The 13,474-nt window shown below is 37.9% G+C and overlaps 1 protein-coding gene across 2 annotated transcripts in view; it reads right to left on the reverse strand.

The window, feature by feature from the left end:
• Positions 1 to 13,474, reverse strand: part of sdccag8 (SHH signaling and ciliogenesis regulator sdccag8) — a 347,356-nt gene that overhangs the window by 128,983 nt on the left and 204,899 nt on the right. For both annotated transcript variants that reach the window (XM_055639311.1, XM_055639312.1), the window contains exon 14: positions 5,277 to 5,404. In XM_055639311.1, coding sequence (XP_055495286.1) covers positions 5,277 to 5,404 — 128 coding nt within the window. The remainder of the gene's footprint in view (positions 1 to 5,276; positions 5,405 to 13,474) is intronic.

Raw genomic sequence — 13,474 nt, forward strand, 5'->3', positions numbered from 1 at the left:
TTCTGCCAGTTTTGGCAATTTCTATCCTAGCTATTTTACTATTCCTACATTTTATGTATCTGCAAATTGTGTTTAGAAAATATGGTCACCCTGAGTCAGTCAGCAAGATCCCCTCGACAGGAGTACATCCAACACATATTCCAGTAGGAGTTAAACAATAGCTATTAAAGGAAGGAATCTAGGCTGATTACTTTTCCACCCACATTCTAGTCTTAGTACACCAAGACAAATTCTAGCACAAGCAAAGTTCTCCTGCCAATCCTATCTGTCAGACTTGGCAAATGAGATTGTACCTTGAAACTGCATATTGTCTGACAGGATCCTGCATCACTAATTGTGCTAACAAGGTGGTCAAAAATACAGTTTATAGATAATTTAATTCAAGTTTGATATGTAAACATGTTTCCAAGATATCCTAATATTTCCCAATGTGTATGCTAGGTGTGCAGAGTGGCAAGGAATCAATGATTGGCATTTAGTTTAATTTAGTTTAGAGATACAGTACGGAAACAGCACACTGAATCCGAGCCGACCAGGGATCCCCGTATATTAACACTATCCTACACACACTAGGGATAATTTACATTCATTCCAAGCCAATTAACCTGCAAACCTGTACATCTTTGGAGTATGGGTGGAAACCAAAGATCTCAGTGAAAAAAACATGCAGGTCATGGGGAGAATGTACAAACTCCGTACAGGACATGGATGCCCAGCACCTAATTTTATTGGGTTCAGGACATGTGATACCAAGGGATGATTTGATTATAATGAGGCCAGCTAATTGGTAGGGATTGGCCATCAGAGCCCAAAACACATAAATGGATGGTCAAGCGTAGCAGTGGGATAAAGCTAATTGAGTTTGAAAGATGGTCCCAAACGGAAACGTCACTTATCTGTGTTTTTCAGAAATGCTGCCTGACCTGCTGAATTACGCCACTGTTTTGTGCCAATAGACAATAGACAATGGACAATAGGAGTAGGCCATTCGGCCCTTCAAGGCAGCACTGCCATTCAACGTGATCATGGCTGATCATCCACAATCAGTACCCCGTTCCTGCCTTCTCCCCATATCCCCTGACTGTCCGTTTTTGTAAACCAGCATCTGCAGTTACTTGTATCTACAAGGTAATTGTTCAGATGGGTACAGAGAGCTAAAACTTGTATTTCTGGAAAATGTGTTATTGGATGGTAGAGAAGGAAAAAAATATCAAAGGGGAGTGGATCGAAGGATGTTGGGAGAGGGGAAGGGACAGGGGAAATGAAGGTGTTATTAACTTCCTGACACTATGCTCCTCTGATGTGTAATTTGGGAACAAAGATACACAACTGGCTCATGCCCAGAGAGATAGATTTCCCCTCGTTCTTTCACCCCATGAGCATCCATATCCAACACATCATTCTCTGACATTTAAGTAAGTAAGTAAGTTTATTGGCCAAGTATTCACATACAAGGAATTTGCCTTGGTGCTCCACCAACAAGTAACAACATGACATACAGTGACAGTTACGAATGACTCAGAAAACACTAAACATTAATAATAATAAAACATTAATGATAAAACACCATTGATCAAGCATGTGGACCAGATCAAAATACCAGATCAAAGGGAGGCTACAGATTTTTGGCTGTTAGAGTAGAGCAACTACCCGTGGATAAAAACTGTTTTTATGTCTGGCTGCGGCAGCTTTGACAGTCCGGAGTTGCCTTCCAGAGGGAAGTGATTCAAAGAGTTTGTGGCCAGGGTGAGAGGGGTCAGAGATGATCTTGCCCGCTCGCTTCCTGGCCCTTGCAGTGTACAGTTCATCAATGGAGGGAAGGTTGCAGCCAATAACCTTCTCTGCTGATCGGACGATTAGCTGCAGCCTCCAGGTGTCGTGCTTGGTGGCTGAGCCAAACCAAACCATGATGTAGAAGGTGAGAACAGACTCTACGATGGCCGTGTAAAATTGGACCATCATTGCCTGTGGCAGATTGTGCTTCCTCAGCTGCCGTAGGAAGTACATCCACTGTTGTGCCTTTTTGACTGTGGAGTCGATGGTAGCCCCCCACTTAAGGTCCTTCGAGGTTATGGTTCCCAGGAACTTAAAAGACTCCACAGATGTGACTGTGGTGTTGTTGATGGTGAATGGGGTGAGGGGAGGGGGAGCTCTCCTAAAGTCCACAATCAATTCCACTGTCTTAAGAGCATTGAGCTCCAGGTTGTTGCGATGGCACCAGGACGCCAGCTCTGACACTTCCTGTCTGCAGGCAGATTCCTCCCCATCCTGGATCAGTCCAATCAGGGTTGTGTCATCAGCAAACTTGAGAAGCTTGACAGAGGAGTCTGTGGAGGCGCAGCCGTTGGTCTAGCTTCAACCCATTCCCATCACCAATTACACCTTCCCCTCCCCACCCCTTTCCACTTTCAGCAGAGATCATTCTCTCTGTGACTCCATGGTTTCCTTTCGTACAAACTCCATACAGACATTACCCGTAGTCAGGATAAAACCTGGGGCTGCTGAATCTACCGCTGCGCCACTGTGCCAATGATGGGTAAGATGGGTTCCAACTCAAAATGTCATTTGTCCATTTCCCTGCATAGATACTGCCTGACCTGATAAGTTCCTCCAGCATTGTTATTAGGTCACGCCATAAATATCTGGTAGAATTTCCAGAGATGCAAAGCATCCTGACAATGGTTGTTATTTCACACGTTCTGGGCAGAAAAGTAATCTATTTCTAACTGCATTATGGTTAAAAATAAGTTATTATTAAAAATAAGCACATATTGAATCTCTAGACTGTTATATCAACAGCCTCCCAAAACTCCTACCTCTGCAGTAAAAAAAAAATTAGGTATGTTACAAAACCTACCTGAATCGTCATTGGGAATCTGCCCAAAGCCATGTCCGCGTTTTGGCGCTGTTTGGAGGGGGCGGGTTTAAAACACGATTTTTACTAGGCTGTTCTAATCGCAGATGTTCAGCCTAGTAAATCATTAACGAAAAATCACTGCAAGACCCGGTCGCAAAAGGTATTATTAGTTTTATAGGCCTCGAATAATGGTTATAATAATTTTAAAATCACTCTCTCACTTCGCAACCTCTCGCAGCCCCAGGGTTTTATAAAGCAAACAATTAAAGGTATGTACCTTATTTTTACATTAAATGGGGCGTGTATATAACCCTGTTTATAAAGTTTTCTATAGCGAGTAGCTCATTTTGGGCTTTTTATATCCCGCAGTATTTTTCTCGGCATTTGAGGGCACTAATCCAGCGCGATGTGAACGTTCTAAACCAGCACGTTCACAGGGACCCACTAGAAAGCCGATTTAAATGGGCATTTATTTACAGCAATTGAACACTAAATCCCTTCCATTTGGCCTATAAATTAATGTAAATTAGATATAAAAATCATGTTATATTGTGAATTATTTGTGAATAATCTTTGGACACTTAGGCTATTTAAGAAATGGATAGATGTTTATATCTAGTAATTGAATTTTGATTAAACATGGTTTTCTTTTTTAGTATTTACTATTTGTTTTAGCGTTTAACTTTATAATCTCTACCTTTTTTTCTAAAATTGAAAAATTGAGGAAAAACAAGGTGTACAGAGTTGCTTATTGGTTGCAGTCTGAGGAGTATGATGATGCTACTGATTATGATATGCCAATGTACCAGCCAGCAGCTGATCTTCTCCATAAAGACTTGGTCTTTTGCTAGAAATTGTAATTTATTTACCTATCCATAACTGACTTACAGCATATTATACAATAATATTAAAGTTCTGATCTTGAGAATATCACATTTTTGAATTTTCAAGGCAGTCTGGTTGTTTATTACCATTTCTGTCACATCGGTCAATTTTGTAATTAGCTACAATTAGGTAATTAGCTAATTATATGCTTTAATTTCATGTCATCCAAGTAAGATTGTTTTATATTTTTTCAGAATGCTTCAATCTATGATAGGTGAAAATTTCATTCAGTTCTCTTAATTCTTAAGAAAGTTACGGGCTTTTGACTATCCAAGATCACAGCTTTTTTGTAATGTCCATTGAAAATCAATAGGACATGAAAATGGCCGAGTATGAAAATGGCCATAACTTTTTTAATACTTGAGATATGAAAGTGAATTTGGTGTCAAATTAAACTTGTTGTTATGCTTTATCTGATGGGATAAATTGCAGACTTGGTTTTTAAAATCTCAAAATTTTGTAACATTGCTAAAAAAAATAGAGAAGTCATCAATTGATAGTCTTGCACCTTTGCTAATCTGTAGTAATGCCACTAAGTGCCCTGCGAATTTGGAATTATTTCATTTACAATTAAAACAAAATAAAGAGGAGCATGTCGCTTTCATGTCTGCATTTAGGATCACTGCTAAAAAATAATTACAAAATGAACATACTGAATCACAACTGAGGACTCATCAATTTTACTCTTCATATTCATTTTCACAAGAAGGTGTATGTTTTTAAACATTTACGTTGATATAGTCTTGATTGAAACAAGCTGCCTTCAGTTTTCCCCCGGTAATTCAGCATGCTTATACTGCAACATTATGAACACCAAAGGAAGACACGTTCATTGAATGTACCAGCCTGCACACACTGCAATTCACTCTTCAGAGAATAATGATGAAATCAGCTTCATACACAAGGCACATATAATGATTAAAATAACATTTGAGGATGTAAAAGAAAATATTAAAGAACTTGATTATTCTACTTTTAAAAATGTATACTTGTATTATTTTATGGAATTGACATAGTGATTGATGACAAAAATCTAACTGTAACTCCAATTAAGAAGCCAATTCCTAGTTGCCAACCTGTTAAGAATATTTATTCCAAATTTATGTGGCAATAGCAAAATGGTATTCAAACAGAGTTTTAAACATAAGCCTACAGCATTTCCCGCTGAGCTTTTGATGCGATTTTCCACATGTAACATGTGTGCTCGAAAATCACGTCAAGAGAAGCCCCTTTGTTCTGTACTTTATGCTGGCAATGCTTTGCTTTAAGTTTCTTAACACAGGTAAATAAACTCATAATCCAGATGGTGCAACAGATGTGAGAGCAGCACTGTGAAATCAACAGACAGTGGGCAATGGTTTGCATTTCCCTTTTAAACGCTAACTGATATGTAATTCGGGATCTCCGGTGAAGTTAGCATCTGCTCCCTTTGGCCAGCCAAAGGTTACAGGTGTTCCTGATGTCATTTCACAGTGAGGTGTGGGCCTGGCCTGCAAGAGAGGTGTCCTGGCTCTAATCTATGCCTACCACCTACCAGTTTTATCATGCTGGGTCTCCATTTGCTGTATCTTTTCTGTTAGCTCTTGTTCACGGTGTTTAGATTGAAAGGCCAGGGCTTTGACATCATCACTGTGACTGCGAAGGAGACTGTCCTTTTCCATCCTGAAAGAGGCAACAAGGTCAAAAGTAAAGGGTAAAAAAACACAATTTATACATTAGCAACAGTCACTTAGCCTTTTACTAGTTCATCATTTAAATATGTTGCATTAATTTTGTGAAAACTGTATGATTATGAATATTATTTGAATCTCATTTATTACAGCAAATTGAAAACAGCATTTTTCTGCACAAACTGCCAATACTTTGAGATTAATTTTAGAAATGTAGTTGACACTATTAAGACTCACAATAACTCCAATATTGGCTGCCAGGTTAGAGGTCATTGGCATGTGAAGAGATGATTTTGTTCCATATTGTAATTTGTTTGGTCATTTGGAGATTTTTATGCACGGCAGCTGAAGATAGGCTAAAATTAAATTAAAAACTACAGATTTTGGAAATATGAAATAAAAACAAAATTCTTCACTCAGCAGGATAGACAGCATCAGTGTAGCTTGAAGCAGTTAATATTTCATCTATCCCCTAATGTCAGAACAGGGAAAAGGGAAAAATAAATTAATTTCAAGTAGCAGAGAAGGTGGTAAGACACAAATAAATATGGTGAGTCCAAATAAGTTAATGGCAGCAGTTGCCAGCAGATTATACTTCTTTGTCTGCGTTGTGAGAGAGTGGGGCATGGCCATCAGGCCAGACAAAGACAAAGAAACCTGTCAAAATATTGAAGAGTAGCAATGCGTGGTTCTTATACAGACAAAGAAAGTGAATTATCTGAAGTTGAAAAATTTGATATTGAGTCTGCTAGCCGAAAAATCATGCCCAGACAAAAGATGTGTTCTTCCTCAAGCTTACATCAGACCTTATTACAGCAGTGCGAGAAGCCACAGATAGAAAGTTAAGGGCCTATGGCGATTTTTTCGGCGACTGCCGGCATCATTGAAAAATGTGCGACGTGAAGCAACGGTGACGCGCGGTGTTTTTTCAAGTGTCGCAACATTTTTTTGTCGCCTCTGGATTTTGAAATGTTCAAAATCTTTTCATGACCCTTATATGACGCTGGCAGTCGCCGAAAAATATCGCCAAATGGGACAGGCCCTTTAGAGTGGGATGGTAAATTAAAATAGCTGATAATTGATCAATTAATCACCAGGGTACATCAGAGTGCTCTAAAGAACAACTCATTCTCCGATTGTTCCCATTTCCTGTAGAGGTGGGACTTTCCACAGTTCAATAATAATGAACTCAATCAACCAGCAATCGCATATACAGTGCCCTCCATAATGTTGGGGACAAAGACCCATCATTTATTTATTTGCCTCTGCATGCCACAATTTGAGATTTGTAATAGAAAAAAAATCACATGTGGTTAAAGTACACATTGTCAGATTTTAATAAAGGACATTTTTCTACATTTTGGTTTCACCATGTAGAAATTACAGCAGTGTTTATACATAGTTCCCCCATTTTAGGGCACCATAATGTTTGGGACACATGGCGTCGCAGGTGTTTAATTGCTCAGGTGTGTTTAATTGCCTCCTTAATGCAGATATAAGAGCTCTCAGCACCCAGTTTTTCTATCACCTTTGGAACATTTTATTGATGTTAATCAACATGAGGAGCAAAGTTGTGCCAATGATTGTCAAAGATGCCATTATGAGACTGAGAAACAAGAATAAAACTGTTAGACATCAGCCAAACCTTAAACTTATCAAAATCAACTGTTTGGGACATCATTAAGAAGAAAGAGAGCACTGGTGAGCTTACTAATCGCAAAGGGACTGGCAGGCCACCACAGCCGATGACAGAAGAATCCTCTCTATAATAAAGAAAAATCCCCAAACACCTGTTCGACAGATCAGAAACACTCTTCAGGAATCAGGTGTGGAACTGTTAATGACCACTGTCCGCAGAAGACTTCATGAACAGAAATACAAAGGCAACATTGCAAGATGCAAACCAAGATGTTAGCTGCAAAAATAGGATGGCCAGGTCAATCAAATACTTTATTGTCATTCAAAAATACACCAACAAATGCAAGCCTGAATGAAATTTTGTTGCATCTGGCTCGCCTTGCAACATTAAAAAAAACAAAAGGATAAAATAGATAAAAAGATAAAATAGATAAAAACATAAAATAGATAATAGTGGCGGCACATTATATGGAATTCAAGAGTCTGATGGCTCGGGGGGAAGAAGCTGTTGCAAAACCTGGCCGTTCTGCTCCTTATACAGTTCTGGAAAAAGGTCTTGTGGACATGAGATGAAGATTAACTTATATCAGAGTGAAGGCAAGAGCAAAGCATGGAGGAGAGACGGGACTACCCAAGATCCAAAGCATACCACCTCATCTGTGAAACACGGTGGTGGGGGTGTTATGGCCTGGGCATGTATGGCTGCTGAAGGTACTGGTTCACTTATCTTCATTGATGATACAACTGCTGATGGTAGTAGCATAATGAATTATGAAGTGTATAGACGAATGCCATCTGCTCAAGTTCAAACAAATTCCTCAAAACTCATTGGCCAGTGTTTCATTCTACAGCAAGAAAATGATCCCAAACATACTGCTAAAACAACAAAGGAGTTTTTCAAAGCTAAAAAGTGGTAAATTCTTGAGCGGCCAAGTCAATCACCCGATCTGAATCCAATTGAGCATACCTTTTATATACTGAAGTGAAAACTGAAGGGGACTAGCCCCCAAAATAAGCATGTTAAAGATGGCTGCAATACAGGCCTGGCAGAGCAGCACCAGAGAAGCCAGCCAGCACTGGTGATGTCCATGAATCGCAGACGTCCAGCAGTCATTGCATGAAAAGGATGTGCCACAAAATTTAAACATGACTACTTTCACTTACATGACATTGCTGTGTACTAAACAATATGGTGCCCTGAAATGCACCATTATACATAAACACTGTATAAACACAGCTGTAATTTCTGCATGGTGAAACCAAAATGTATAAAAATAGACTTTGTTAAAATCTGCCAATGTGCACTTTAACCACGTGATTTTTTTTTTCTATTACAAATCTCAAATTGTGGAGTACAGAGGCAAATAAATACATGATGGGTCTTTGTCCCAAACATTATGGAGGGCATTGTACATGCCTATTAACAGTTTTTTTTTACATTAAATACAGAGATCTTTATCAGCCTTCTCGGTGCTGTTAGATAAGGTTGTAGGATATACTTTGGCTTGCACTATTAAGGTATGGCTATAGAACTGATCATTTATTGCAGTTCTGTTTATTGTATTTTTATTTGTTGTGTTTGTTCCATTCATGTGCCTGTAAAGCAGCGAGTAAGAATGTAATTGTTCCTGTTGCATTTGACAATTAAACACTCTTTTTAATTGTGTTTAAAGAACGAACACAATTCTTGTTAATTGTGTTAATTACTACAATTTAAAAATTGTATTTCTATAATTATTCCCAGATTGACTTTGACCTTTTGGTAATAATCAGAGGTCTATGGTAAATTTGATATACGCATATAGTGTTCTTTTTATTACAGATATTATCTTTCACATTTTAGCATATAGGCATGCTGGATGTACATCAGCATTTGCAGTTGTTTCATTTAATTTATTATTGTCACGTGTACCAAGGTACAATGAAAGGCTTTTCTGTTGCATGCTATGCAGTCAGTAAAAAGACTACACATTATTACAATCGAGCCGTCCATAGTGTACAGATACTGGATAAAGAGTAATTACTGTTGAAATAAAGATTTAAGAGTGGAGCGATTGTAATGAATGTTAGCAGTCTTGGAGCAGCACGCAATGGGTCGCCTGCTTTCGGTGCTATCTTGGTTTTCAATTCTAAACAGCATGCTGTCATTTTCAAGGCTGTCTTTAAACCTGCACAATTGGTAACTAACGGTAGGATGTACACTGCAGTGGTGATAATTCTGAACAATACAGGATGCAGACCTTTGTTCTGTAATCTTTGACTTCTCCCCATCAATTCAACCAAACACGAAACTACAATTCCAGTCAAAATTGAAGATACAAAATGCTGGAGTAACTCAGCCGGACATCTCTGGAGAGAAGGAATGGGTGACATTTCGAGTCGAGACCCTTCTTCACGCACAATGCATAACATTTCGGCTCGAGACGCTACTTCAGACTCGACCCGAACCCATTCTTTCTCTCTAGAGATGCTGCCTGTCCTGCTGAGGTACTCCAGCATTTCATGTCTATCTTCGGTTTAAACCAGCATCTGCAGTTCCTTCCTACATTCCAGTTAAAATTATTTTATTTCAAGTATAAAACTATATCAACTATATTTTTGTTACATTTGGATAAGTTAGCACTGAATCAATTTTTAAGAAGCAATAAAAGGGAGCCTGGGAGCCAAAAAAGGGAATTGTCTCTGATGGAATGAAAGTCAGAAATGACAAAAGCAATGTCATGTAAAGCAAAATGAGATTGAAAGAAATTTAAAAAATGGATCAAGAAGAGGCACACATGGCAATAACAGAATTATTAGCTGAATTTACTGATCACAGAAATATATAGTAAAACTTGTGTTATGTTAAACTTTATCAAGTTCTGATTAGGCACTGCCTCTCCCTCCTCAGATGCTGTGTAACAATCGTTCTACAATAAGGATGTTAGAAATAAGATACTGCGCAGAATGTAAATGTGTAGCATTCATTTTACTAAGTCAGTTGTGCTAAATAATTATTCTTTGTAAGTGGAGTACAAACCAACATCCTTTACAGTGTGTGCTATGCATTAATGAAAAAAATCCAAACAGCAGGCAGAACTTGCTACAGCACTGAATAGTTCAAAGACATAATTTAAACAATTTTAGTTTGTTAATTTGTCTGCATTTTTTACATTGCCAACAAAACATTAATCATCTGCATATGCAGAAACAGCATTAACCAAAGTAAACCTTCATATATGTTTCTGCGATGCTAAGCACTTAAATCTCCTACCCCACGGGTGGCTTTGATTGTTGTGTTATTTACCCTCCTCTGTGCATATATTTAGCCATCTATCCCATAGCCTTTCCTTCTTTCTCTTCCTCTAACTAAACTGGCTCTGGCTCTCTCCATCTGGTTCCCCTTCCGTCAGCAGTCCCGCACCTGTTCACACCTCCTCTCCTGTTGGATTCCACTAAAGATTTCCTCCTCTGCCAGGGCTATTCTGGCACACACAATCTTTTTGTCATTCAATCCATCTGTCAGAAGTGAACTTTGTTTACCACAAGCTACCTTTTGCTTCTTGAAGTCGTACAGCTCCTCAAGGTCATTAGAAAATGCACTATCTTTTGGTCAATTTACATTCTGATCTGTTGGCCAAACAGAACAAAGTCCTATGCTAGGATAATTTACAAAATTAACTGAGTAACGGTAATATTTTGAAGCCTCTGCAATAAATAGAAACAGATAATTTCTTAGGTTACCTAAAGCAAAGATTTTCTATATTTTAAACAAACTGTTAGATTGATATAGTTGGCTAATATAGAATTATTTATAAATGCAAAGATAATTCAGCACAAAAAAAAGATAATCATTGTAAGAGTATTCTATGTTGAACCACATTCTAATCGTATCTTATTTAGGGCTCTAATTTACAAGGTGCAGCATCAAGAATCCTGACCCTGTGCAGGGCGGGGTCCAGCAGGAACACTGGCAATCCACTTCCTCCCAATAATAGTCATTAAAGATGTTAAGAACGCAAGCTTATGAACATAATGTGAATGCTCAATTTTCCACTCCAAAAGCAGTCAAATTTAACTTCTCTTGTATGCCTCAGGGTAGCCATTATGCCATCTGACAGAATAGACTTTAGAGACTAGAAATGTAAAGATGCATAATGAGGTTGTTGAACATTGAACATGTGCAGTGCAAACGTGATGTGCAATTTGAACAGTACATACCCAATGGTTCTTGGAATGATACTTATATGACTTATCATGACTGTCTAACATAAGTGAAGTTGTTATAAGTTATAGTTGTGTTTACCAGCTGAATGAGTATCATATCACATCAACTATTCTATTTAAATCATACTTTATTATGTTTCATTTTCAGAGTTTTGTTTGAATTCAAATGGATTTAGATAATTCTGAAGGAAATTTGGTTTCAAGATAATGTTGCAATTGTTAAACACGCAGATCCGATGCTTTAATATTCGTTTAAAATTAGCATATGGATTTCCCGAAACAATTACTGACGCGCTGAAACTTGGTCTGTGGTCGTACATTGTCATTGTGGGCCTACAATGCAGACAAGAAGCTCTTGCAAATACTAGATTTGCAGTGTGTAGGGTAAAGGAACAGAATATATTGTCTGGCACAGTGGAACACTTTTACAACTTTCTCATTGACCATGAGTATCAAATTAGATAGATAAAACATAAAAGGCATAAAAGTAAAGATCCTTCTGCAGTGGCCATATGTTATAACAAAATGTGAACCTCCATATGTCCCTTTAATAAACCAAGGTGAATTTTTATTTTTCTCATGTTAAGTATCTTATGACCTCTCTCAGCTACAATGCAAATGTACGCAGAATTGTAGGACCTTTTATACCTTCATACATAGAGGAAATAGGATTAAGATTTAATTTCACACACAGCACATATTATCACGAGAGAGACAAAAATAGCAGTTGAGACTTCTTTCAAGCCTATGCATAGGCAGCGATAGAACTATGTGATAACCCACTACAACACCCCCAGTGGAATGGTCTTCAGTTATTCCTGAAGTGTAAAACAATTACGATTGTTCTGACACTGCTGTGCGAAAAATGCTTTTGACAGGTTGTAGATGCAGATTCTTTTCAAGATTCTACTTTGATGTGCAGGATCAATCTGTGAGCTATTGTCAAGCAGTACATTTTGTATCACTCAATTAAAATTTTACAAATAAAGTCTGATTTTTTAATATAGTGGCTGTAGGAGTATGTTGGCTTGTTGGCTCACTTAGACTGATCTGTCAGACCTCATGTTGCAATCTCATGGTTTATCAATTAGCTAGATAATTTAGAAAAAAGCCCCTGTGATGCAGTAAACTAAAATGCAGGAAGAATACAATGATATATCTTGTTTTAGTAAAAAAAAAAGCATGAAACTCAGTGTTTCATTTTCCCCTTGAACAGTTTTCATTATCCACTTGATTGAAGAATTGCAATTGCTACATGTAACAGAATAAACATCAATTCTTCTTTTACTTTTATTAAGAATATTCTGAAAAATGGCAACACTCGATATTTTATGTTTTAAACATATTTTTACCCTTAGTTTTTCTTTTAATTAAAAGGGGTTGGCTAATGCCTGCCTCATCTATTCAGTTAATTTTCCCTTCAGGGTAAAGAATCAGTTTATTCATTAAGTCTCACAGCAATAGACAAAATCTCTCCACACCACTTGTTCCATTCTGCCCCCCCCCCTCCCCTTAAAATGCACTCTTAATTGGACATTTTATACTTTATTTACAATAAATGGTAAACTTCAGCACATTTTGTTTTCTTCTAAGCTTTATATAAATGTTTTGCAAACAACATTCTTCTTTATTACTCATCTGATCTTTGGAAAATTAATAAAAAATATGAAAGAATGAGAGTTTTTCCACAGAAACATGTTGCTACAAATGTGTGAATACTCAGAGGGTTAGTTCTGTAATTAACAGCTACTGATGATTTTAACTTTTATGTGGGAATAGCTTAACAGTGGGTTATTGATGTAAAGGCTATTTCTTTTTTTTGATTTGGAATGAAAGTAAGAATCTTTGAAGACAATATCAGGTCTTATTCAAGGCCACCAGGCACACCACTGTAAACATCACACCCCTCTGTAGTCACCCAGCAGAGCCCATCTCTGTGGTCAGTCCTCCCAGCTGCCCTATCTGTTACTGTCTGATTAGTTCTGCTAAGCAGCCCCTCCCCTGCCATCTTTGCTTGCCATCTGTTATAAACAACATGGCTATTGCCCAGCAATGCATGCTGCCCTCCTACCTGGCATCCAGCTATTTGCCTTACCCTAAAGAACTAACACAGGTTCTTGCTGCTGGCACAATCAGGATTTCATTACTACTACTTTGACAAGTGCAGGGTTGTTTGTAATTTCTCTTTTATCCCTGTTCTGATTGTACAACTACCTCC

This window comes from Leucoraja erinacea, chromosome 8, assembly GCF_028641065.1.
Source record: "Leucoraja erinacea ecotype New England chromosome 8, Leri_hhj_1, whole genome shotgun sequence".
In the NCBI taxonomy this organism is placed as follows: Eukaryota; Metazoa; Chordata; class Chondrichthyes; order Rajiformes; family Rajidae; genus Leucoraja; species Leucoraja erinaceus.